The sequence below is a fragment of the Piliocolobus tephrosceles genome, chromosome 3 (assembly GCF_002776525.5).
Source record: "Piliocolobus tephrosceles isolate RC106 chromosome 3, ASM277652v3, whole genome shotgun sequence".
NCBI classification, from domain to species: Eukaryota; Metazoa; Chordata; class Mammalia; order Primates; family Cercopithecidae; genus Piliocolobus; species Piliocolobus tephrosceles.
Genome location: NC_045436.1, coordinates 181519981 through 181547867, shown reverse-complemented (window position 1 = coordinate 181547867; position 27887 = coordinate 181519981). Strand labels below are relative to the sequence as shown.

The 27887-nt window shown below is 42.2% G+C and overlaps 1 protein-coding gene across 3 annotated transcripts in view; it reads left to right on the top strand.

Annotated features, from left to right (window-relative positions):
• Positions 1-27887, top strand: part of HTT (huntingtin) — a 169122-nt gene that overhangs the window by 66559 nt on the left and 74676 nt on the right. For all 3 annotated transcript variants that reach the window (XR_002730577.1, XM_023206823.1, XM_023206822.1), the window contains 8 exons: positions 2360-2506; positions 4639-4759; positions 7075-7151; positions 8708-8859; positions 9940-10142; positions 15514-15640; positions 18262-18389; positions 21471-21581. Coding sequence is in view for 2 of the 3 variants with exons in the window: in XM_023206823.1 (XP_023062591.1) it covers positions 2360-2506; positions 4639-4759; positions 7075-7151; positions 8708-8859; positions 9940-10142; positions 15514-15640; positions 18262-18389; positions 21471-21581 (1066 nt within the window). In the remaining variant the exon portion in view is untranslated. The remainder of the gene's footprint in view (positions 1-2359; positions 2507-4638; positions 4760-7074; positions 7152-8707; positions 8860-9939; positions 10143-15513; positions 15641-18261; positions 18390-21470; positions 21582-27887) is intronic.

Genomic DNA, 27887 nt, shown 5'->3' with positions numbered 1-27887 from the left:
CTTTCTTTCTTTCTTTCTTTCTTTCTTTCTTTCTTTCTTTCTTTCTTTCTTTCTTTCTTTCTTTCTTTCTTTCTTTCTTTCTTCATGTACACATTTTAAAAAAATTTTAATAGTTTTTGGGGTACAAGTGGTTTTTGGTTACATGGCTGAATTTTGGTTGCATGGTGAAGTCTGAGATTTTAGTACACTTGTCATCTGAGTAGTGTATCTTGTACCCAATATGTAGTTTTCTGTCCCTCGCCTTCCTCCCAGCCTCCCGCCTTGTGAGTCTCCAATGTCCATTATACCGCTCTGTATGCCCTTGCGTACTCACAGCTCAGCTCCCACTTCTGAGAACATACAGCAGAAACATACCAAAGTATACTCCCACTACCAGAATGTGATTGTGCCTTATTCTTCTCACCAATACAAATATTTCAAAAAAAGTTAAATATATGTCAGTTTTTTGGGCAGAAGTTGACACTTCTCTTTATTTATTTATTTATTTTTGAGATAGGGTCTCACTCTATGATGCCCAGGCTGGAGTGTGGTGGTGCCATCTCAGCTTACTGCAATCTCTGCCTCCCAGGTTCAAGTGATTCTCCCACCTCAGCCTCCCAAGAAGCTGGAATTACAGGGGAGAGCCACCACTGCCAGCTAAGTTTTGTATTTTTAGTAGAGATGGGGTTTCACCATGTTGGCCAGACTGGTCTCAAACTCCTGACCTCAAGTGATCCACCTGCCTTGGCCTTCCAAAGTGTTGGGATTACAGGCGTGAGCTACCACACCCGGCTGATACTTCTTTTTAAAATAACTTACCTTCTTTTGAAAGTAATACATGTTAAATGAACAAAATTTAAGGAAAATATAAAAAAGGAGATAATCTTTGTAATCAAACTACTGAAAGAAAACCAAAATTACATTTTGGTGCATATTCTTTTTCGTTTTCATCATTGTAATTTGCATTTCTTTGATTACTTGTGAGACACACTTTTCATTTACTTAAAGGTTTGTATGATTTGCCTATTCAGAAACTTTTCAGCTTTACCATTTTCTGCAAATGATAGCAACTTCTTTTTATTTGTTTGTTTGTTTGTGGTGACAGAGTCTCACTCTGTCACCCAGGCTGGAGTGCAGTGGTGGAATCTTGGCTCATTGCAACTGTTGCCTCCTGGGTTCAAGCGATTTTCCTGCCTCAGCCCCGCAAGTAGCTGGGATTACAGGAATGTGCCACCATGCCTGGCCAATTTTTGTATCTTTAGTAGAGATGGGGTTTTGCCATGTTGGCCAAGCTGGTCTTGAACTCCTGGTCTCAAGCGGTTCCCCTGTCTTGGCCTCCCAAAGTGCTGGGATTACAGGTGTGAGCCACCCTACCCAGCCAATAGTTACTTCTTATATTCTAGAAAAAATTGTACTCATGATCAAGTCTCCATGAGGAAAAAGACTTTAATTAAAGATATTGGGGTTTGCAGACCAATATGATAAAATAGTTTATTGTTTCTAAAAGTATTAGTGATGATGGCAGATATAAGCCCTTTTGTTTTTGTAGGAAAATGTTACCCATGTTCTGCATTTGAATTCAGTTTAGATTTGTTAGGAATCTCAGCTTAAGCTTTGCCATCTGGGAGTGTTTGGGACAAGTTTGCAGACAGAATTGCAAAAGTGCCTAAGGGATGCAACTGGCACTCAGACCTGCTCTGTGCTCAGTACTCTGTGGACAGATGTTCAGCACTTGTTGATGTTGATCAAAAGGTTTAGAAAAAGAACTTTCAAAGTTGGTTTTTAATTAAAGCATTTAATAGTGTGAATAAAAAGGGACTTAATTTAATGACAGACAAAAGAAAGTATACCACCCGGCGGGGCGCGGGGGCTCACGCCTGTAATCCCAGCACTTTGGGAGGCTGAGGCAGGTGGATCATGAAGTCAGGAGTTCAAGAGTTCAAGACCAGCCTGGCCAAGGTGGTGAAACCCCGTCTTTACTAAAACTACAAAAATTAGCCAGGCGCGTTGGCAGGCACCTGGAATCCCGCTACTCAGGAGGCTGAGACAGGAGAATCACTTGAACCTGGATGGCAGAGGTTGCAGTGAGGCAAGATTGTGCCACTGCGCTCTAGCCTGGACAACAGAGTGAGAGTCTGTCTCAAAAAAAGGAAAAAGAAAGTACAGCACCCAGTTATGTCAGAGTGGGTGCGTCAGAGAGTGACCCTGAGATTGGAGACGATGCTGTCACGTGCTTGAAGAATGCCACCTGAGAAAGGGGGCGAGATGTGGTGTCTGCTGGTAACCAGAGGTGTTGGCTTAGCCACCTGCAGGGAGGGTGGTCTATCACAGGTGAGTTTCATCTACTTTCTTAAGCAAATTAACCTTACTTTTGTGTTAGGCTTGTCCCAAAGCTGTTTTATAAATGTGACCAAGGACAAGCTGATCCAGTAGTGGCCGTGGCAAGAGATCAAAGCAGTGTTTACCTGAAACTTCTCATGCATGAGACGCAGCCTCCATCTCATTTCTCCGTCAGCACAATAACCAGGTATGCTGAGCCGGTGGCGTCCTCACATTGTCGGGAAAATGCCCTTTCCTGATGCCTTTCTTTAGGCTTTAATTGAAAACATTTTATTTTCTAGAAAAAAGCTTTAGCTCAGGATGTTTGAGTGTAGGTCAGTCCTTTGACAGGATATTGTCATTCTGAGGATTGACCACACCACCTCTGTATTTAAGCCCTGCCACAATCACACAGCTGTGACACTGTAAATCTTTTAATCATTGATTACATTTCATGTGCTGACAGTTGTATTTTTGTGTGTGACACTTACGTATTATCTGTTAAAAAAATTTTCACTTTCATTGTGTTACCTTTAAAGAGGATTGTATTCTATCATGCTTGTTGATTTGTAGGTGAGCGGGCTATTAAAGTCAGTGTTATTTAGGGCTATCCACTAGTTCCGTGCTTTGCAATGACCCTCATTCACATTTGTTGTGGAGCTTTTGAATATAGCGTCAAATGGCCACATATATCCCATGCTTACCTGATTCTTAGGTGAGTAGGACAGAGTGCTTTAATGAAGCTATGATCTTCAGAATTCTAGCTTGCAAAGGAGATTGCAGAAGGATAAGACTTGTGCTTTTCAATTTTGTCTTTTAAATGTTACTTTAAAAATTGGCTTTATATGATACTCTTTTTCTGCTGAGTAACAGTGTTTTACAGAACTTGGACTAGATGACTTCTAAGCTTAAATGATCACTTGATGCTTTTTTTCTGAATTAGGAACTCAGCTTATCGCATTTCAAAGTCATAATTCCTGAATAAATAACATCTTTTTTTCATGTAAATACTGCTTTAAAAAACACATGGAAGGTCGGGCGTGGTGGCTCACACCTGTAATCCTAGCACTTTGAGAGGCCCAGGTGGGCAGGTCGCCTGAGTTCAAGAGTTCAAGACCACCCTGGGCAACATGGCAAAACCTACCTCTACTAAATTACAAAAAATTAGCCAGGCGTGGTGGTAGGCACCTGTAATCTCAGCTACTTGGGAAGCTGAGGGATGAGAATCACTTGAGCCCTGGAGGCAGAGGTTGCAGTGAGCCAAGATGGTGCCATTGCACTCTAGCTTGGGCTACAGAGTGAGACTGTGTCTCAAAAAAACAAACAAACAAACAAAAAACAAGCCACAAAACAACAACAAAAACACATGGAAATATTTTCTTTGGCCCCCTTAATATTTCCCCTTCAGATAATTCCTTTGTTTAAACTCAGAACTGGCATTTTCTCTCTTTGAAAAGATTCAGGATAAATGCTCCTTTAAGATAAGTAGAAATGGTGAAAGAGTATTTGATTATCAGGAATTTGATAGGCTTAGAATAAATTGTTGCTTCTTTTTTTTTTTTTTTTAATGTCATTTCAGAAGATGAATATTTATTAATAGATGCCAATTGAGATATCATTACAATTGGTTACTACTACTTTGAAAAGTTTCCCAGTTCCAGACTTCAGCAGGCCTCTTCCCAACTCAACAGTGCTTAATTGGGACTTGCGTGATAGATACGATTCCCAGTTGTGTAGTAGAGTGTGCTGCTTAGCTACCTATTCTGTCAGCATTCACATGTTAACTTAAAATCATAATCTCCTTAGTTTTGTTGAGTGTCTCAGTGGACGAGACACTGTGAGGGATACAAAATCAGATTGGCTTTATTGAAACCGTTGGGGTATTATAATTTATTTTATTTTTTGCCTTTTTTCCATGTGTTCTAAAGGAATTAGAGTTTGAATGTAACTATAATGGGGGATAGAAATTTACATGTGCCGTGAAGGGAATGCAGAAAAGTGCCATGGGAGCTCAGAAGTGGAGAAAGGAATTTCTTTTTTCTTGGAAGCAGGAGTAACTTCATGAAGCATTTATTTCAACTTAAAGAGATAGTAGGCAATGCTGTAAGGGGAGTGTGGCTGCAGCGAAAGTGTTCGGGGCGGACTGGGAGGAAGGGAGGGAATAAATTCAGCCATTGTTATGGCATAATGATCAAAATTTATTTTCAGCCCCTCTTTCACTTAAAAGTTGAGACTGCTTAACTTCTTTTAATCTTTAATCTTAAACTTTTAAATGCCATTTGATCTTTAAAAATACATGTTTTAATAGTATATTTTAAGTCTCTGTATTTTTCTTATTAGAATATATAGAGGCTATAACCTACTACCAAGCATAACAGATGTCACTATGGAAAATAACCTTTCAAGAGTTATTGCAGCAGTTTCTCATGAACTGATCACATCAACCACGAGAGCACTCACTGTAAGTCTCTTTCTTGATTGGTCTTAATGAAATTATAATAATTTTTTGTAACTTGTATGGCCAGTTAGTTGTATGGTCATCTTATGGTGAGGTGCTTGTATTAGAGCTCTTACTTATCTGTGGGGCTTGCTAAGAAATTGTGTTTCTGTAAAAAGAATCTTAGCTTACTCCAGGAATGTAAATAACTATTTTTTTCTGATTATTAAAGTAATACATGCCGAAAGTAAAAAAATTCAGCCAATTTAGGAAGACATAAAAATGAAAATAAGCCAGGCGTGGTGGCTCACGCCTGTAATCCCAACACTTTGGGAAGCCGAGGTGGGAGGCTCACTTGATGTCAGGAGTTCGAGACCAGCCTGGCCAACATGGTGAAACCCCATCTCTACTAAAAATACAAAAATTAGCTGGGCGTGGTGGTGGGCGCCTGTAATCCCAGCTACTCGGGAGGCTGAGGCAGGAGAATCGCTTGAACCTGGGAGGTGGAGGTTGCAGTGAGCCAAGATCGAGCCACTGTACTCCAGCCTGGGCAACAGAGCGAGACTTTGTCTCCAAAAAAAAAAAAAAGAGAGAGAGAAAGAAAACTACCGTCACCTGCATTGGTAACGTATCAGAAGTTTAAAATGTCTCAATTATAATTACCTCAGTGACCTGGTAATATATACTAAGGGAAAAATATTTGTGATTTACTAATTTATTTTTATTTTTTGAGACAGAGTTTTACTTTTGTTGCCCAGGCTGGAGTGCAATGGTACAATCTCAGCTCACCACAACCTCCGCCTCCTGGGTTCAAGCGATTCTCCTGCCTCAGCCTCCCGAGTAGCTGGGATTACAGACATGTGCCACCACACCTGGCTAATTTTGTATTTTTAGTAGAGATGGGGTTTCTCCGTGTTGGTTAGGCTGGTCTCAAACTCCTGACCTTAGGTGATCTACCCGCCTTGGTCACCCAAAGTGCTGGGATTACAGGCGTGAGCCACCACGCCTGTCCTTACATTTTTATAATAATAATTTATGTTGCTGACATTAGAAAAGAACCATAATATCCAAGAATTCAAGAACAATTTAATTATGTACATATGCTAGTGTATAGTGTGATGCTTTGGAGAATTTTTAACAATATGGAGATAAATAATGTGAATTGCGATATTGAGTGAAAAAAGGCAGAATATAAACCTGGTAGGGGGTATAGTCAGATTTCAGTTAAGAAAAATAATATTTACATATATACATTCCTCACATTGGCAGATAATCACCAAAATAAATTTTGGGATTGTGGATGATTTTTGTCTTCTTTATATTTTTCAGGTATTCTCAAATTTTCTAAAATGAGCAAGTATAACTTTTGTCATCAGAAAAAATAATATACAAAAGTAATGTTAATTTGTTGGTGACCAGGTTAAACCTTTTTGTTTTTAATATTATTTTTTGAGATAGAGTCTTGTTCTGTTGCCCAGGCTGGAATGCAGTGGCGTGATCTTGGCTCACTGCAGCCTCTGCTTCCCGGGTTCAAATGATTCTCCAGTCCCAGCCTCTTGAGTGGCTGGAATTATAGATGCGCGGCACCACACCTGGCTAATTTTTGTATTTTTAGTAGAGGTGGGGTTTCACCAGGTTGGTCAGGCTGGTCTCGAACTCCTGACCTCTTGATCCACCCTCCTCGGCCTCCCAAAGTGCTGGGATTACAGGCGTGAGCTGCTGTACCCAGCCAAACGTTTTTATTTTATTTGACAAAAGAAATACTTGCATGTTATAGAAAACTGAATATTGTTTGGGCTGTCTGCAGTATGGTCTTCTCTTGATTTGTTCAAAATATTGTAAACTTTGATTTGTTCAAAATATTGTAAACTTTGCTTATTTATTTTTTTGTTCTTCCCTTGGTTCAAAATATTGTAAACTTTGCTTATTTATTTTTATTGTGGCTGACATGTGTCAGATACTGTTGTAGGCTTGGAATGTAAAAACAGGATTCCTGCCCTTACGGTCTCTGCAGGCTGGTCAGGGAGATAATGTGATCAGCTGGAGCTCAGCTCCTAAGACTGTGCAGGGGCAGTTGAGAGGCGGAAGGGTGGGACAGCATTCCAGGGTGTGGGCAGCACAGCAGCCTCTCTTCATTGGGATATAATTGCCATTCCGATAACATGTATTTGAGTTGTCTAAAGTAGGAAGTTGTACCATGGTGGGACAGATATCCCGTGGTTATCATACACAGATCTCAGTTCTCGTTGTTTGTACTTTTTATAAAGAGTAAAAGGAGATATAATTCAATAAACCTTTGTAGTGTTTGGGTGTGATTTTATTGTTTCTTTGTTCTATAGTTTGGATGCTGTGAAGCTTTGTGTCTTCTTTCCACTGCCTTCCCAGTTTGCATTTGGAGTTTAGGTTGGCACTGTGGGTATGTATTTTCCTCAGTATATATTAATAGTTGTCTACAGCAGTATAATATAAATGTAGTTATTAGGATGCCCTTTTTCTTTCTTTTTAAGTCTTTTATCAGTTTGGCTTTTGGAAAAATATCTGGTGGAATACTTGTTTCTGCTGTATTAGTTGTGTGAGACTAGTGACAGGAACTGTGGGAATTGAATGCCAAATGTTCTTAGGCATTTTTGGGAATTTGAGGGTGTGATCTTCAAGTTCATTTAGGGGAATTTTCCTATGCTGGCAAAAGACTTTTCTCATTAGCTTGATTCTTTCCAGAATTATTTGCTGCGTATTAGAAGTTTCGGAACCTTTTTTCACTTAAATGTGACCTAACATATGAAATGGTGATGATTTAGGAACTACTGTACTTACATTAATAGCTTTTACTTAAAAATGATTTTCCCCCAGTAGATGACCCTACTCGCATCTGGGAAATAATTTCAAGTCTTCTCCAGCATTCAGGAATAAGCTTTCATTCTGTGTATCAATTACTGAGAATGATTTTGGTGACTGACATCACATTTGAGAAGTAAACCTGTAGATTTCTTGTGTGTGTCAGCGAATGACCAGCTGACATTTGCTTGAAGTGGATTACATTCTCTGCTCTAGAATGATTACTTTCTCGCCTTCCTCACATACAGACTGAGCAACTATGGTTTCTAGTCGTAGGTCCGGCACTAGACTTGACTTCTGAGCAACTTTGGCATTGGAGTAAAATGTATTCATTTAAAGAAAGCTAAAAATTCATTCAAGTAAACATACAGTTCTAATACTTTTTAAAATTTAAAATATAGATAGATTTAAGTGCTAAAAAAGAAAATATGGGTAGACACCATAATCCTCATTTCTGTATCTGTTCACAAGGGGTTGATATTTATGAGTTCTATTCTCCATACCCATTCTGTATTCTGTTAATCTTCAGTCAGCACCTCAGGTGGTTGGGATTCAGTTCTTGGTAGTTTGACTTACACTATCTTTTCTAGGGGATTGAGCCCTGGGTAGTCCTCCTTATATGAGATTGCAATTTGTCTTCCAGTAACTTTTACTCCAAGATATGGGGTATTAAAGGATACCATTGGGGAACCAAGATAATGTTAATATCAGGAAAACTAACCACGTCAGACCTGCCCCATTGGGTATCAAGTACACTATTTTTCCATAGTAATAAAGAGCTCGCCCCAGCCAATTCTCTTTTATTTTGGGCTTGTTTATTCAATGGCATTAAGATGCCCAAATGTCTGGGTAGCTATCTCATCTCCAGTTCAGCAGAACCCTAGTGGAAGCATTCCTTCATTGGACACTTAGGCCCCGGTACTTTTATTCAGGTCTACTACCTGATTTCATTTCTCAAATGATTTTTATGGAGCTTTGATTTATAGGAAAGTTGTTAGTTGATTAACAGTAAAACAATTTCTGAGCTGGTATAAAACATATTGTGACACCCTTTTCTCTTGGAATTGCAAGAGAAAGGAAGACTGTTGTTTGCTTGAAATTTTTCTGTAATTTGATCTTGCAAATGTCTGCTTCCAGAGTGCCTCCACTGAGTGCCTCAGATGAGTCTAGGAAGAGCTGTACCGTGGGGATGGCCACAATGATTCTGACCCTGCTCTCGTCAGCTTGGTTCCCATTGGATCTCTCAGCCCATCAAGATGCTTTGATTTTGGCTGGAAACTTGCTTGCAGGTACTGGTACTGAGTTGAAGCAGGGACTCCGAGGCTTGGATTTTGATTTCCTTAGGGGGAGTGGGGGTGGTGAGCATATGAGGGGAAAATACTGAAAGGTCGTTGCCAGTGATGGCTTGTCCCTTTAGTCAAATTTCAGATGTTACCTATATGCATAAACACATGCAGTTGGCAGCTGTTCTGTGCTGAGTATTTTAAAGTGGCCTCTTCCCAGTATAGCCCCTCAGTTAACTACAAATAAACTCATTTTGAATTTCATCTTAGTGGGCACCATATGCCAGTACTACCTCAGGCACTGGGATGGTAATAAAGTATAAAGTATGGACTCCATTCTCAAGTTGGTTTTAGATTAGAGGGGATACATGTAAACAAAAGTGCAGTGGCCACACAGCGTGGCCATGATCACTCTCCTTGGGCAGATTTATGGGCTAATAGGAAAGGGCACAACAGGGAGAGGGTGCAGCACCTTGGCGATGGTAACGGAGGATGTGGCCAGCAAGGAAGATGGAGTCCATTGAAATTGATTTTGGGAGAAGTGCCAATCTCCATGAAAGAATTGGGACCTGTGTTCTTTGCTTTAGGAGGCTATAGGAGAGTTTCGTGAAAGGGACTAAAAGATGAGTATTTTAATAAGATCATTCAGCCAACTTGAATGTGGGCTGGAGGAGAAGGTAGAAAGACTCAGGAGATTAATGTTGATGCTAAGGCAAGAGATGGGGAGTCTAAACCAAGATAATGGCTTTGGGATTGTAGGGAAGACACTGATCGTAAGAGAATGGAGGAGGCAGAATTGCCAGTCCTGGGTCACCAACTGAACTTCGGTTGTGAAGACCAAGAAACCTGGGATGACTTTACATCCTGGGCAGGTGTGTGGTGGTGACAGTCATGGAAACTGAGAACACAGATCTGTGGGGAAGACATCAGTTTCGGTTTGAGTTTGGCTTATCAGTTGAATATCAGGCACAGATGTCTGGCCAACTCTCAACATAGATTAGGGTCTTAAATGACTTCAGTTCCCCAAGCAATTTGTCCTTCCCATGCTCTTGGGCTAGAGAGGTCATGTCTATGCTCATATCACAGCCAGTGCTCCTAAATCTCTGAGAAGTTCGTGGGCCTCTGAAGAAGAAGCCAACCCAGCGGCCACCAAGCAAGAGGAGGTCTGGCCAGCCCTGGGGGACCGGGCCTTGGTGCCCATGGTGGAGCAGCTCTTCTCCCACCTGCTGAAGGTGATCAACATTTGTGCACATGTCCTGGACGACGTGGCTCCTGGACCTGCAATAAAGGTAATGTCCCACTCAGGTGCTGGATGAATATAGCCTTAATGACTGTGGATTTCCAGACTATCTTTAATCTGTCCCTTCTTTATTCTCTTTTGCTTTAAATGAACAAAATTGCTCAGATTGTGACACTAAATTTAACATCAAAATGTGACCATGTAGCCGGGTGCAGTGGCTCATGCCTGTTATTCCAGTACTTTGGGAGACTGAGGTGGGCAGATCACTTGAGGCCAAGAGTTCAAGACCAGCCTGGCCAACATCACAAAACCCCATCTCTACTAAAAATACAAAAAAATTAGTTGGGCGTGGTGGCACGTGCCTGTAGTCCCAGCTACTTGGGAGGCTGAGGCAAGAGAATTGCTTGAACCTGAGAGGTGGAGTTTGCAGTGAACCTTGATTGTGCCACTGCATTCCAGCCTGGATGACAGAGTCAGGCCCTGTCTCAAAAGAAAAAAAAAATGTGACCATGTGTTTTACAGCTCCTTTGGTATCATCAATCACTGTTACCCCTAAGAGGGAAATACCTAGCTTTAGTTTTAGGTTTCCATCATTAGCCAAGAAAGCTCAGAATTGGTTTTCCTGGCTAAGTACCTCATTGCTGTCTCCTTAAATCTTAGTTAATGGCTACTGTCCTGGCTAGCATAGTTATAGAGCATTTCCACGGTTGTAGAATGTTCTGCCAGTCTTAGGGACAGTTTTGCTTTTCTGTGAAGCAATAAAATCAACTTCAAAACAAATGAACTGTTTGCACAATGGATTTAAGATAGACCAGTTCACATACTTTTTTTTTTTTTTTTTGAAATGGAGTTTCACTCTTGTTGCCTAGGCTGGAGTGCAATGGTGCAGTCTCAGGTCACTGCAACTTCTGCCTCCTGGGTTCGAACGATTCTCCTGCCTCAGCCTCTAGAGTAGCTGGGATTACAGGCATGCACCACCACACCCAGCTAATTTTTTTGTATTTTTAGTAGAGACGGGGTTTCACCATGTTGATCAGGCTGGTCTCAAACTCCTGACCTCAAGTGACCTACCCGCCTCGGCCTCCCAAATCGTTGGGATTACGGGCGTGAGCCACCACGCCCAGTCTAAGATAGACCAGTTCACTTACTGTTACATCTGTTTACTCTCTCTTTGCTGTGTCTTCTACCTTTAAAAATCTCCCCACTAACTTCCCATTTTCCTTTAGCTGCCATCAGTCACTTCCCTCTTCTGCAAACATCTCTGGGGAGTCTCAGCCTCAGCCCACAGAGCTTCCCACTGCTCTGAGGTGGACCTTGTTGGCAAGACTTCTTGGCCCTCTTGGCCTGGACCCTGTCTCCTACTTCAGCCATCCTTCCTTAACCATTGCTAGTGGTTTTTGTTGCCACCCTCCATAGCAGTGTTTCCCTTCCAGATCATGTCTTTACATCTCTGGGCACTGCTCTGGTCCTGCCTGCCTTTCCCTCTCTGTACCCTGCAGGCCGCTGCCCCCATCTTGAGTGTCCTCTTCACTTGGCTTTCAGAGGGCCTCCTGGGTGTTCCCCGACCCACTTGCCACTCCGCAGTCACTGGGTTCAGTCCTTCCTGCCCACCAGCACATGCTTTCTAGGCTCTGTCCTAGGCCGTCTTCTCTCTCTGTAGTCTCTGGGCCAGTGCCGTCCTAGAGAGTGGCAGAATTTTCTATGACCGTGGAAATGCTCCATAGCTATGCCAGCCAAGACAGTAGTCACTAACCACATATAGCTGTGGAGCCCTTGAAATGCAGCTAGTGTGACTGAAGAACTGAACCCCTGATTCGGTTTAATTTTCATTAAATTTAAATTTATATGACCCTATGTGGATAGTGGCTCCAGTATTGGGCAGGGCAGCCCGAGAGTCAGGGCTGTTCTCCTGTCTTTGGTGTCTAAGATGAGGGACCTCAGAGGACCTATCTCTGGAGCTGCAGTTCAGTGTAGCCAGCTGCCCCGTGACACTTACATTTGGCTGATTTGTGGATATGTCAGACACGGTGTGATAAGCTGAGCTTTCTGTCCTCCTCCCCACATAGGCCCCTGCCCCTCACCCATTTCCCCCACTTTGTATCTAATCAAGCTAGAAACAGGTCACCACAACTCTTCATTTCCCTCACCAAGCCTTTTGTTTCCCCTACTAAATATTTTGCAAAAAGAAAGTGTGTACATTTGTATTCACATACATGTATATGCACATATACATGCACATATGCAGGCGTCTCCAACCTCTGTTAAAAACCGGGCTGCACAGGAAGAGGTGAGCAAGCATAACCACCTGAGCTCTGCCTCCTCTCAGACCAGTGGTGGCATTAGATTCTCATAGGAGCGTGTATGACTTCGTTCTCACACTGCTATAAAGGCATAGCTGAGACATATAAATAAAAGAGGTTTAATTGGCTCACAGTTCTGTGGGCTGTACAGGCTTCTGTTTCTGGAGAGTCCTCAGGAAACTTGCATTCATGGCCGAAGGTGCAGGGGAAGTAGGAACATCTTCACATGGCCCGCAGGAAAGAGAGAGGGAAGAGAGAGAGAGAGAGGTTAAGAGGGAGAGAGGGAGAGAGGAGGGAGAAAGTAGAGCACCTGTAGGGGGAGCTGCTACCAAGGGAGCACTCGGGGGATGATACTGAACCATTAGTAACCACCCCCATGATCCAATCACCTCCCACCAGGCCCCACCTCCGACACTGGGGATTGCAATTCAACTTGAGATTTGGGTGGGGACACAGAGCCAAACCATATCAGAGCATGAACCCTATTGTGAACTGCACATTTGAGGGACCTAGGTTGCATGCTCCTTATGAGAATCTAATGCCTGATGATGATTTGAGGTGGAACAGTTTCATCCCAAAACCATCCCCCCCAACCCCGGTTTGTGGAAAAATTGTCTTCCACAGAACCGGTCCCTGGTGCCAAAAAGGTTGGGGACCTCTGCACATATGCATACACCTGTACATGGACACATAATACATGTACGTACGCATCCTTTGTGTTCTCTGCCACGCTTTTGGTCCAGACTGATGTACTGTCTCGTTTGGACTACTGCACTAGCCTTTTGTTTTGGAAACAGCATTTTTTTTTAAATTAAATTTTATTTTTTTGAGATAGGATGTCACTCTGTTGCCCAGGCTGGAGTGCAGTGTCATGATCGTAGCTTGCTGTGGCCTTGATCTCCCAGGCTCAAGTGATCCTTCTGCCTCAGCCTCCTCAGTAGTTGGGACTACAGGTGTGCATCACCATGCCCAGCTAGTTTTTTGATTTTTTTTTTTTCTTTTTTGTTTTTTGAGACAGAGTCTCACACTGTCGCCTGGACTGGCACGATCTTGGCTCACTGCAACAACCTCTGCCTCCCAGGTTCAAGTGATTCTCCTGCCTCAGCCTCCCGAGTAGTTGGGATTATAGGCGCCTGCCCCCACGCCCAGCTAACTTTTTGTATTTTTAGGAGAGACGGGGTTTCACCATGTTGGCCAGTCTGGTCTCGAACTTCTGACCTCATGATTCGCCTGCCTCAGCTTCTCAAAGTGCTGGGATTACAGGCATGAGCCACTGCTCCCAGCCAGGAAACAGCATTCTTGAGATAATTCATATAATTCACCCATTTAAAGTATATAATTCATTCTCTTTAGTATGCCCACAGAGTTGTGCAGCCATCACCAGAATCAGTTTTAGAACCCACAAAGGAACTCTGTACCCTTTACCCAAAACCTCCCATGCCCCCAGTTGCAGGCTGCCACTGACCTACCTTCTGTCTCTCTGACTCTGCATCTTCTGGACGTTGCTGTGGATGGGCTCATACAGTCAGTGAGCTTGTGACTGGTGCCTTCTATCAAGCAGGGTTTTCAGTGCAGTAGCCTTTCTTTCTTTTTTTTTTTTCTTAAATTGAGACGGAGCCTCTGCCTCCCAGGTTCAAGCGATTCTCCTGCCTCAGCCTCCCAAGTAGCTGGGACTACAGGCCCATGCCGCCATGCCTGGCTAATTTTTTTTTTTTTTTTGTATTTTTAGTAGAGATGGGGTTTCACCATGTTAGCCAGGATGGACTTGATCTCCTGACCTCATGATCCGCCCACCTCGGCCTGCCAAAATACTGGAATTACAGGCATGAACCACCACGCCTGGCTCATCCTATTATGGTTTAAGGTGACTGTCTTAGTCAGCGAGGGTTGCTATAACAAAATACCATAGCCTAGGTGGCTTCAACAACAGAATTTACTTCTCACAGTTCTGGAGGTTAGGAAGTTCAAGATCTAGGACTTCCACCTTGCCCTCATGTGATGAGGGGGTGAGGGAGCTCTCTGGTGCCTCTTATATGTGGACGCTAATCTCATTCATGAGGGTCTGCCCTCATGCCCCAGTCACCTCTCAAAGGCCCCACCTCCTAATACCATCACCCTGGTAATTAAGTTTCAGTGTATGAATTTGGGGGACTGTAGACATTGAAACCATAACAAGCACTTTCCTAAAAGATCGGGGAGTGAGTAAGTACCAGAGCTAGGACCTCAATTCCACCTCTCGGTCATCTTGCCTTCACTCTGCTCCATGATGGCTGCCTCCTAGAGTGATGGGAGCCTCGGTGTTTTATATTCTCTCATGTGTTGTGTATTGGAGAGAGTTCAGGCTTTATGAATACATCTGGATTTGTTGACTTCTAGCTTTGCTGGTAACCAGCTGTGACCTTGAGTAAGTTACTTCATCTCTGAGCCTGTTTCCTCATTTTGAAAAGGGAGTTTAAAATGCTGTTTTGGGTTGGGCATGGTGGCTCATGCCTGTAATTCCAGCGCTTTGGGAGGCTGAGGCTGAGATGGGTGGATCACTTGAGCTTGGAGTTCGAGACCAGCCTGTGCATCATAGTGTGAGATCCTGTCTCCTCAAGAAATTAAAAAATTAACTGGGTGAGGTGGCGTGTGCCTGTGGGCCCATCTACTCTGGAGGCTGAGGTGGGAGAATTGCTTGAGCCTGGGAGGTTGAGGCTGCAGTGAACTATGATTGGGCCCCATCCCAGGTGGCAAGTGAGACCCTGTCTGAAAAAAAAGAGAAAAAAAATGCTGCTTTGCACCCCTTTCATGTCATGGTGTCATGGCTAACATAGAATGCCCTGGTTGTTTGCTGTTGGAGGGCGTGGGCCTCGGGGCTCCCTGAGGACTCCTTCCATCTTCAACTCGTTCTCTGTGCACCTGTTAGCAAGCTGTGGGCCAGTCCCTGCCATGTACCATTGTGTGGGTAAAAGTAAATAAAATGTGTACAGTGTCTGAACTGTACATATAGGGGTCCAAGAACAAAATGAATGACATGGGTTAGCTCTTTTGAATAACTGGTAAAACCAAATACTCTAATTTTCAGTTTTGTTATACTTCCATCACATGCTTTTGTTTTTTGTTTTTGTTTTTCTATTTTAGGCAGCCTTACCTTCTCTAACAAACCCCCCTTCTCTAAGTCCCATCCGACGAAAGGGGAAGGAGAAAGAACCAGGAGAACAAGCATCTGTACCGTTGAGTCCCAAGAAAGGCAGTGAGGCCAGTGCAGGTAGGAAACAGTGTGGGGAAGGGAGGGACAGGAGTGCAGCATCTGTCATGTAGCAACATAGGATTTAAGTAACTTGGTGTTTTAGAGAAATATAATACACATCAGTAAAGTGAGAGAAGGTTTCTCCAGGTGCGGTTCAAGATATTAGAAACTAATGACTAATATACAGACCACCTTTTGGTCTGAAGCATCTCTAAGTGCCACCTGCTGACATGCAGACCCTGCAGCCTCCAGGCTTCCAGCCCCAGCACGGAGCCTCACTCTCCTGTGCTTCCCTGGTTGCAGGTGAGGGCTGGAGAGGCCTCCTGATTCTCAGTAAGGAAAGTGGTGTAGATGCTTAGGAATAGATGTAGTGGGTGAAAAAATTGATTCTGATATGTCAAAAATTCTGATTGGAAATGGAATATTTACACTTGGAAGAGCTAAAGGAGAGATAAAGTGGAGATAAAGTCATCTGAGTTGGAGGAGCTTAAACCATTCACAAGTTTGGAGGACCTTTTTTACACATGAAAAGGTCAGAACAGAAGGGGCTAGGATTTAGTTGTGACTGCGGTTTTTCGAATTCCCATCCATACTGCTCTTGGAGGGCAGTGGCAGGGGCAGGAGAGGAGCCTGGCAAAGCACGAAGTGACTGCTGCTGCCTCTGCTATCTGGGTCTCCCGGCTGCCTGTCTGTACAGTCTCCCTCCAAGCCCATTCTCACGCCGTCTCTTGGTGCCCAGGGGCCAGTGATGGTTCTCCCATTTGTTTTGTGTATATAGCATTTATATCAAGGCTATTTATTTATTTAGAGACAGAGTCTTGGTCTGTCGCCCAGGCTGGAGTGCAGTGGCGCAATCTCGGCTCATTGCAAGCTCTGCCTCCCAGATTCAAGCAATTCTCTTGCCTCAGCCTCCCAAGTAGCTGGGACCACAGGTGTGCACCACTACACCTGGCTAATTTTTTGTTTTTTGTTTTTTTTTTTAAGTAGAGACAGGGTTTCACCATGTTGGCCAGGATGGTCTTGATCTCCTGACCTCGTGATCCACCCACCTCAGCCTCTCAAAGTGCTGGAATTACAGGCATGAGCCACTGTACCTGGCCTATTTATTTATTTTTAATTGACAAAATTGTATATATCTATAGTATACAACATGATGTTTGAAATATGTATACCTTGGCCAGGCGCGGTGGCTCACACCTGTAATCCCAGCACTTTGGGAGGCCAAGGTGGGCAGATCACGAGGTAAGGAGTTTGAGACCAACCTGGCCAGCATGGTGAAACCCCGTCTCTACTAAAAATACCAAAAAAAAAAAAAAGTGAGCTGGGCATGGTGGCATGCGCTGGTAGTCCCAGCTACTTGGGAGGCTGAACCAAGAGAATTGCTTGAACCCAGCAGGTGGAGGTTTCACTGAGCTAAGTTCATGCCGTTGCACTCCAGCCTGGGTGACACAGGGAGACTCTGTCTCAAAAAAAAAAAAAAAAAAAAAAATGCATTGTGGAATGGCTAATTAACCTATGCATCACCTCACATACCATTGTTTTGTGGTGAGAACACTTAAAATCTACTCTTTCAGTGATTTTTCTGCATATGGTACATTGGTAGTAGCAGTCATCATGCTATACAGTAGATCTCTTGAACTCATTCCTCCTGTCTATAAATGAAACTTTGTATCTTTGACCAACACATTAAAGGTTTTTTTTCTTGAGACAGAGTCTTGCTTCTTCACCCAGCCTGGAGTGCGGTGGCACGATCTCATCTCACTGCAACCTTTGCCTCCCAGGTTCAAGCGATTCTCCTGCCTCAGCCTCTCAAGTAACTGGGATTACAGGCACATGCTACCACACCCGGCTAATTTTTGTATTTTTAGTAGAGATGGAGTTTCACTATATTGGCCAGGCTGGTCTTGAACTCCTGACCTCAAGTGATCCACCTGCCTTGGCCTCCCAAAGTGCTGGGATTATAGGTGTGAGTCACTGCACCTGGCCTAAAGCGTTTTAAAAGATGCTCTTTTCTAAGGTTTGACTGTAATACAGGAGGAAGATTTACCTGTTGAAAACCTCAGCCTTAACAAGTGTAAAATTATCAGTTTATGACTGTCATCTTTCTGATGAATTAAATAAACTAAGGACTCCAAGTCAAAAGTCTTCAAACTGGAGTAGAATAGTTGTATATAGTGCTTGGCACTTTAATATTTAGTATCGGTTTAATGATAATGTTTGTGCCTTTACTGTCTTTAAAACATTTTTACATCATCCCTGTTTGATGACTTGGTGTGCTCATGAAGTTGTTGGCCACTAGGGAATCTTAGGCTTAGAGAGGTTCTGGAATTGGCCATTGGTCCTTGAATTAGCCGCTCCTGTGATTCTCTAACTGATTTCTCAAAAAGCAAACAAGCAACCACAGCAAAACAGCTGTGCACACCGCTCTTCTTATTTTGTTATTGTTTTAGTACTTAGGCTGTACTTACGTTTGTTACTCAGTTTCTCATTACTTCTAGTTAATCAAAAGGTCAGAGTTAATATTTGAGTATTTTCGTACTAGAATGCTTTAAAAAAAGTCATTATTTCCAGTAATCTCTTTAAAACTTGGCAAGTTATTTTGATCTAAAAGTTTATCTTTTGTGTGCACATTTTGAAAGCTTCTAGACAATCTGATACCTCAGGTCCTGTTACAACAAGTAAATCCTCATCACTGGGGAGCTTCTATCATCTTCCTTCATACCTCAAACTGCATGATGTCCTGAAAGCTACGCACGCTAACTACAAGGTATGGGCCTCTGCATCTTCTGAAAATATATATGCCTGCATACTTATGTCTAATGGATTGTTGGTGTTTTTCTTATGATTTGTAGAATGTATAAGCCCTTTGAGATATGAGTTACAATTCGTTTTTTCAAGTTTGTCTATCTTTCAGCTTTGTTTATGATAGCTTCTATCATACAGGTGTTTTGGATTTTCATATTGTTTATAGTCACAGCCAAGATTGATTACAGTGAGAGAGTTAGAATGTGCAGCCAGGTTATGGGGGAAGTGACCTCAGTGGAGTCTGGAGGGATCCGTGTACAGGCTTCCTTCCCTCCCGTGAGGCTCACACAAAAATACAGCAACATGCTGGTCCTGCAGGTACCCTCTGCCTAACATGAGCCACAATTCCAGACTCACAGAAGAAAAGCAGGCGTTCAGCATAAACCATGTGTTTCAAGTAGTCTGGGCGTGGTGAGCCACTTGTTATCAGCTAGGGAAAGTTTTTATGTCAGTGTAAGGAACTGTTGACCAGAAAACCCCAAGAGCCAGCCTTTCTGTCTAGGGATGTTTTAGTTTTCTAGTTCATTTTTTTTTTTTTAACTTTAAACTTTTCTACTCATCTGTAATTTGTTAGATATGAAGTATGCATCTAATTTAATTTTTGTTTTTGGTTGTCCCCAATGCTGTTTACAGAAGAATTTTTCTGCACTAATTGGCTTGAGTTACTTACATTCTCATAGTTCTCTAGTTTCATTTATCATTTTGTTACATCAGTCTATCTGCCTGCTCATCTATTAGAAGCATCCTTTTTTTCCTTTTTTAGACAGTCTCGCTCTGTCCCCAGGCTGGAGTGCAGTGGTGCAACCATGCGTCACTGCAGTCTCAACCTCCAGGGCTCAAGTGATCCTCCCACCTCACTCCTGGGTACCTGGGACTACAGGCATGTGCCACCATAGCCAGCTACTTTTTACATTTTTTGTAGAGACAGGGTCTCCCTAAGTTGCCTGGTCTGGTCTCAAGTTCCTGGCTTAAGTAATCCTTCCTCCTTGGCCTCCCAAAGTGCTGGGATTACAGGTGTGAGCAACTGCACCCGGCTAGAAGTATGCTTCTTAATTATTGTAGCTTCATGGTATTTATGAGGGGATCAGTTCTCCTGTTCTTTAGAATTTTCTGGATATTCTTGTCTGTTGATTTTGGGATGTGAACAATAGAATCAACTTATACCTGTAGATTAATTTAGGGAGAACTTATACCTCAGATGTTAAGTCACCCTGTCCAGAATGTGGGATGCTTTCCTATTTGTTCAAAACTTTTAAAATTACCTCAGAAGCACATGAAATTTAAAGGATTTAAAAAAAACTTTAAAGATTATTTCACATAGCTCTTGCACATTTCTTGATAAATGAATCCTCAGATATTCCTCTGTTTTTGTTACTAATAGATACTTCTCATGGTTTTTTTTTCCCCCCCGAAAATCATTTGTCAAACTTATGTGGCTTCTTTTCTGAAGGATGTTTGATAATTTTGGAAGATATAAAAGTCTTCATATTTTACAAGGTTTGGAGTCTCTTTAAGCTGCGTGGTTCTCATGTCAGCTCCCAAAGCAGAAGACGGCATGTTGAAAAATATGCCATAGAGAAGATACTTCTTTTCCACCTGTTTTTAGCTCATATCACCTTGAATTTCGGGGCACCTTTCTATGCTCCTAGTCGTGCTTGCTGTCTGTTTATTATTTTCCTTCCTGAATACCCTGAACTCCAGCATGTTCTGCTGTAATTCTGGCCTCCCTGGCATCTTGGACTCCTGTTTCCTTTGCTCTGTCAGCCCCGCGGTCAGCTGCTGCGCAGCTTCTCAGCTGAACTGTTTGGAGTGGCTGGCATGCCTTGCTGGATCTTTGAGTATTGCCTCTGGTTTCCTTGGTTCCTTCTGCTGAGTTGCTCAGCGTCTCCACTCCCCATTTCTTGTGTGGCCCTTCCTGCTCTCCTCTGATTCCTTTTGTCTTCCCTGGTTTCTTGCTTTGGTTTTCAGTCTCCACAGAACTTTTGCCACTCTTCTGAAAACCCGGAGGCTTTTTCATCTTAATTCTCATTTCATGACCTCTTTTCCCTTATTTGAGAGCTAGATCTTCCCATGGTGAGCTTCTCTTTCCAGAATTCCATGCCTTCTTTTCCCTTCCACTTACCTGTTGTCCAGGAGAGGTCAGATTGCTGTGCGCATTGGAGGAGAACCCTTTCTTCCCTGGGCTCTTCATTTCACATGACATCACCACATCACCTCATCCCTTGGATCCTCAGTGGTGGCACTGCTGGATTTTTCTTTCGTTTGGCTGGCCTTAGGGCACACCCAGGTTGACCCCAGCTTAGTCATGGTATTTAGATCCACTCACATTTTCAGTTTCTGTGTCTGTCTCTTGCCTGCTTCTGACTTTGCCCAGAGAAAGCTTCTCTTTCACAAGCGTTCTTAGATTTACATTCACTGAGCACCTTCTTTCCTGAGGCAGTGTTTTTGCCAGTATTTATTTTCCTAGTCAGTCTCGCCTTACCTTTCTTGTTATACATGATGTCTTTGGTCCTGACCCATTCTCTGAGTCTGTAAAATAGAATTGCTGTATAATTTAATTACATGAAATCCTTTAGAATCTTAATACATCTTACACCAGGGGTAATATTTTATTATATCCAAATTGAACAACCCTATGTGAATTTGACAGTGATTTCTCCTAGGGATCCTAATGTATAAGGAATAGGACTTCGTATTTTCTGTTTTTTGATATACCACATACCAGATACTGATTATGATGGACATTTAACCCTTTTTTTCTCATTATGAAAGAAAGTTAGGAATTACATCTTTCAGTAGTGCCAGTGTAACCTGAAAGATGCCTTTGAAAGAGTAGTTTTTGTATAGCTATCTGAAAGGAATTTCTTTCCAAGATATTTTCCCAGTGCTGACAACAGACACGCAGACATACCCTACAAGGTCAATGTACAGCGCCGCACAGTGGAGGCATCTGCCGCAGCCGTTAATGTTTGTATCTTTGGTTGTACTTTACGAGATCTTGACAGGGCCAGTAACCCTGTGTTCTCTCCTTCACCTTCTCAAGGTCACCTTGGATCTTCAGAACAGCACGGAAAAATTTGGAGGGTTTCTCCGCTCAGCCTTGGACGTTCTCTCTCAGATTCTAGAGCTGGCCACGCTGCAGGACATTGGGAAGGTTTGTGTCTTGTTTTGACGTGCGTCCTCTGGGCTGAGTTCGTCTAGGATGGAGTCCGGTTCTCCAGGGTGCCTCGGGGAGACTCCTCCCTGCGCCACGGACTTGCATCACAGGACCTGAGTCTGACTCTGCCTTAGCCATGAAGTTTGGGGGAAAGGTTCTATTTGTATTCTATTTTTGTCTGTTACCACATATTAGCTTAGACCCAGTTTAGTTTAGAAAATTAGTGGGTTTAAAAATGTGCTTATAGAGTCCTTTATTTCTTAATTTGACCTTTTCAAGTGGAAAGGGGCAAAACAGACATATGAGGGGGCGGGGCGGGAGGTGTGACTTGCTCTTTTGTGCCTGAGGAAGTAACAGAGCTGGGGTTGACAGTTATATTCTTTAGTTTTGTGTCCAGGAATTTCCCCTGCCGCACCCCTAGTTGATAGCGAAAATGTTCAAAACTATAGGAAAGTTACAATGCTGTGGTAAACACTCTATTATGTACGCACAACCCAGCTTCTGCAGTTGTTTGCGTTTGGCTAGGTTTCCTTTCTACGTATATAGCCATCTCTCCATTTACCAGTACATCTTACTTTATAATGCATTTTAAAAGAAGTGACAGATGCCTCCCCCCACCAAATGTGTGTCTTCACGTGAAATACAGTATGTCTAATGCACTTCATTTGTTCTTATGTCTTTGAAGCTTTTTATCTGGACATGCACACAAGGTTACCTAGTTTTAATCGTTACATATGTTAGTACTTCTTCTCTGTTATTCCTCATGTTTTCCCATATATCTATCTAGTGTGCGCAGTTGTCATTTTTAATGGCTGTTAGTGTCCTGCTGTGTTGATACTCCATTGTTCCCTCAGAGTAAAACTTGTTGAGACTTCAGTAATGTCACCTGCTCGGTGAGACTTTCCTGACCATCCTTTCAAAACTTGCTTCTCTCTGTACCCTCTTTTCCTTTTCATTTTTCTCTTTGACCCATAGCATCATCTAACAGTCAACCTTTAAATAAATACATAAAGACTTTAGAGAAATGTCCAAATACATGGAGTCAGTTTGGGAATGAGAAATGAGGATTATAATCGGGGATGCATGGCATGTCCGGCTGCCAGTGCCTCTGGTGAGGGAAGGGTAAGGGGAAGCTCTTATTGTCAGAAAGGGAGAGAATCATATAAGCTCCCTGGAAGCAGAGTTCTTTGGCTCCAGAGGCTGAAAGCCAGAGTAAGCCAGAGTTGTCGTCATTCACTGGTGGAATTGTAGGTGCCGGGCAGATGTTGAGTTGAGAGTATTTTAACTGAATTGCTGCAGTCCTCCAGAATGGCTAGTGATAAATCTGGTCATAGAAACATGTATTCACGTGGAACTCGCAAGCCATGCACAGCAGATGTGTAAAGGATGTATGGGAAGGGTTTCTTCTAGGGTTGTTGGAAAGTCTTTGGAAACAGCTCTAACCTGGGGCACATAAGCATGAACCCCATCTCCCTTTGTGCCTTCCTAGTTCAATTTTGTCTGGGTCTGACAAAGTGATTTTATACCTGTATCTGCAGCTTTCACAAAACATACTATTTATTTATTTTACTTACTTGTCTTTTCAGTGCCTATAGCAGTGCCTGGAAGATTGTGGAATTTAGTGAACATTTGTTGAATGAATAGATGTTCTTGTTAAAAATGAGTTTTAGTGTCTCATTTATCTTACATCCACACTGTGGTGGAGCCATATTAGCCCATTTGACACCATAACTCGAAGCTGAAAGGTGTGACATTCTCAGGGCCAGATAAGTCAGTGGCAGAGCCTAAGTTAAGTCTCAAAGATTTTCTTTTTTCTTTTTCTTTTTTGGTGGCTAACTTTGGTTTTATTTTTATTTATTTATTTATTTTTATTATACTTTAAGTTCAGGGTTACATGTGCAGAACGTGCAGTTTTGTTATATAGGTATACATGTGCCATGATGGTTTGCTGCACCCATCCACCTGTCACCTACATTAGGTGTTTCTCCTAATGTTATCCCTTCCCTAGTCCCCTCACCCCCGACGGGCCCCGGTATGTGATGATGTTCCCCTCCCTGTGTCCATGTGCTCTCATTGTTCAACTCCCACTTGTGAGTGACAACATGCAGTGTTTGGTTTTCTGATCTTGTGATAGTTTGCTGAGAGTGATGGTTTCCAGCTTCATCCGTGTCCCTGCAAAGGACATGAACTCATCTTTTTTTATGGCTGTATAGTATTCCATGGTGTTATGTGCCACATTTTCTTAATCTAGTCTATCATTGATGGACATTTGGGTTGGTTCCAAGTCTTTGCTGTTGTGACTAGTGCCACAATAAACATATGTGTGCATTTGTCTTTATCATAGAATGATTTATAATCCTTTGGGCATATGCCCAGTAATGGGATTGCTGGGTCAAATGGTATTTCTAGTTTCTAGATCTTTGAGGAATTGCCACACTATCTTCCACAATGGTTGAACTAATTTACACTCCCACCAACAGTATAAAAATGTTCCTATTTTTCCACAACCTCTCCAGCATCTGTTGTTTCATTAATTTTTAATGATCGCCATTCTAGCTGGTGTGAGATGGTATCTCATTGTGATTTTGATTTGCATTTCTGTAATGAACAGTGATGATGAGCATTTATTCATATGTCTGTTGACTGCATAAGTGTCTTCTTTTGAGAAGTGTCTGTTCATATCCTTTGTCCATTTTTAGATGGGGTTGTTTGCTTTTTTTTTTGTAAATTTGTTTAAGTTCCTTGCAGATTCTGGATATTAGCCTATTGTCAGATGGATAGACTGCAAAAATTTTCTGCCATTCTGTGAGTTGCCTGTTCACTCTAATGATAAGTTTCTTTTGCTGTGCAGAAGCTCTTTAGTTTAATTAGATCCCATTTGTCAATTTTGGCTTTTGTTGCCATTGCTTTTGGTGTTTTAGACATTAAGTCTTTGTCCATGCCTGTGTCCTGAATGTTATTGCCCAGGTTTTCTTCTAGGATTTTTATGGTCCTAGGTCTTATGTTTAAGTCTTTGATCCATCTTGAGTTGATTTTTGTATAAGGTGTAAGGAAGGGGTCCAGTTTCAGTTTTCAGCATGTGGCTAGCCAGTTTTCCCAACACTATTTATTAAATAGGGAATCTTTTCCCCATTGCTTATGTGTGTCAGGTTTGTCAAAGATCAGATGCTGGTAGATGTGTGGTGTTATTTCTGAGGCTTCTGTTCTGTTCCATTGGTCTATATATCTGTTTTGGTAACATACTGTTTTGGTTACTGGTTACTGTAGCCTTGTAGTATAGTTTGAAGTCAGGTAGCGTGATGCCTCCGGCTTTGTTCTTCTTGCCCAGGATTGTCTTGGCTATGCAGGCTCTTTTCTGGTTCCATATGAAGTTTAAAGTAGTTTTTTCTAATTCTGTGAAGAAAGTCAGTGGTAGCTTGATGGGGATAGCATTGCATCTATAAATTACTTTGGGTAGTAAGGCCATTTTCACAATATTGATTCTTCCTATCCATGAACATGGAATGGTTTTCCATTTGTTTGTGTCTTCTCTTATTTCCTTGAGCAGTGGTTTGTAGTTCTCCTTGAAGAGGTCCTTCATATCTCTTATAAGTTGTATTCCCAGGTATTTTATTCTCTTAGTAGCAATTGTGAATGGGAGTTCACTCATGATTTGGCACAATCTCGGCCCACTGCAACCTTTGCCTCCTGGATTCAAGCGATTCTCCTGCCTCAGCCTCCAGAGCAGCTGGGATTACAGGCACCCGCCACCATGCCTGGCTAAGTTTTTGTATTTTTAGTGGAAACGGGGGTTTCACCACATTGGCCGGGCTAGTCTCGAACTCCTGATCTCGTGATCCACCCACCTCAGCCTCCCAGAGTGCTGGGATTACAGGCTTCAGCAACTGCCCCCAGCCAGATTTTCAGATCTCCCTCTCTTTGCCCTAAACCACTGTGCTTAATAAGAAGTCTTTAGTGGCCAGCAGTCTCCATGTGTAACATATTGTAGCAAAGTGGAAAATATTACATGTTTTAAATTTGAATGTGAGATATACTGAAATAAAAATCATCTAAATGAGATTCTTTAAATAATAAGATTTTCTTTTTTGTGTGTGGGTTTTTTTAACATTATTATTATGACTGTCATATATAGAAATGGCTGTTTTTCAACTACAGTCAGTGAATGTATCAAATGCTGCCTTATCTAAATGATTAAAGTAAATGATTAACAAGTCACAATTTAGTGAAGATTGATGTTAGTTGATCTTTATATTCCTGAATTAGCCACATGGTTGTGTGTGTGTGTGTATGTTTAAAGGTACATATAGATAATAAGCTCATCTCTGAAAATTTTTACATTTGGCATAAGAATAACTGGATAATTAAGCATCTTATTCTCTGGCCTGTGTCTTTACAGTTAAAGGTAGATTTACTCACCTCTCCTTTTTTGTTTTTTTAAGTTCATCTTTTTTGCTGTTTCATGACGGAGGCCCATTTTACCTTTCTCGTATATCCTTTTGTTTGTACTTTGGAAGCCTCACCTGCTTAATTGTTGAGTTTTTATCTGTGGTCTTTTAGAGGAGGATGTGTAGGGTAGAAGCTTTCACAGGTTCTTCTTTGCACTTGGCCCTTGACTGTTTTGAGGAATCTCCCTCACTGACTCACAGCATAGCAAGGTTTGAGATCTCTTCTGCCACACAGCAGTTCTGAGGCAGCTGGAAAGATATGCAGATGCTCGGATTGTCAGGCCAGCCTTGAGATATACAAACTGCTGAGCCTTATCTGTGACCTTGCTTAGGTGAAGGCATCAGAGCCCCTGCACCGACATGTGTAGGCCTCTGGATGTGTGCGGGGCTGGATGTTGGGGTCTGAGCACAAGTGTAGCTGGAGAGGTGAGCTTGATGTGGTGTCGGGTATGAGCAAGTTTTCTTCAGACTTCTGTGAGTTTACCTCGTTCCAGGTTTTAAAGGCACAGAGACCTCAGAATTAAAATAGAACCATTTTCTTTTTCTAAATAGCAACACTAGGAATAAAAAATAATAATTCCACATTCTTTACAGGTAATGATTTGTTTTTCTTGTCTTCTAATCCTTATTTATTCCATACTTATTTTTATACGTATTTGAAATGTATTACGTGTTGGAGATTTCTTTTTGCATTATATTATACACGGTTTTTCATGTAACTCCTTACTGTTCCATTTTATATGTTTTGTCTGGTTTATTTTAAGACTTTATCAGCAAATCGGGAAACTGTCTCTACAAAAACAAAAACAAAAACAAAAACAAAAATAGTTGGCCGCAGTGGCATGCGCCTGTGGTCCCAGCTACTCGGGGCTGAGGTGGGAGGATTGCCTGAGCCCGGGAGGTTGAGGCTGCAGACAACCATGGTCCGCACTCCAGCGTGGGTGACAGACTTTATACTGTCTGTTTGGGGTGATTTGGTAATAATGTGCCCTGACATAGTTTTTTTATATCTTGTGTTTCTTGTGTCTGGGTTTATTGAGCTTGGGTCTGTGGCTTCATAGTATTTTTAAAGTTTGGAAAATTTTAGGGCATTATTTCTCCAAAGATTTTTTTCTGCCCTGTTCCCCTCCTTTGTTTCCGCTCTTAAAGGGGCTGTGATTTCCTGAGTGATTGCTTAGTGTTCTCCCATAGCTTATTGATGCTCTTTTCAGTGTTTTATGTGTTTTCTGTTTTGTATAGTTTCTATTATTGTGTTTGCAAGTTCTCTAATCTTTTCTTCTATGGTGTCTAATGTGTTGTTTATCTGTTAATCTGTTGTTAATCCTGTCCAGCGTATTTTTTTTTTAAAACAGTCTCACTCTGTTGCCCATGCTGGAGTTTAGTGGTGTGATCTCGGCTCACTGCAACCTTCACCTCCCAGGCTCAAGTGATTGTTCTGCCTCAGCCTCCCAAGTAGCTGGGACTATAGGCACGTGCCACCACACCTAGCTAATTTTTGTATTTTTATTAGAGATGGGGTTTCACCATGTTGGCCAGACTGGCCTTGAACTCCTGATCTCAGGTGATTCGTCTGCCTCAGCCTCCCAAAGTGCTGGGATTATAGGCCTGAGCTACCTCGTCTGGCCCCTGTTCAGTGTATATCACTAATTGTGTTTTTATCTCTGTAAGTTTGATTTAGGTCTTTGAAAAATTTCTCCCTGTATCTCTACTTAGCTTTGTGAACACAGTTGTAATAACTGTTTTAATGTCTTTCTCTGCTAGTTCTAAGATCTTCTAATAACTTCCCAGTTCTCGGTGTTTTTGATTGGTCAATTGATACTCCTTGTTGTGGGTTGTGCTTTCTTGCCTCTTTGCATGG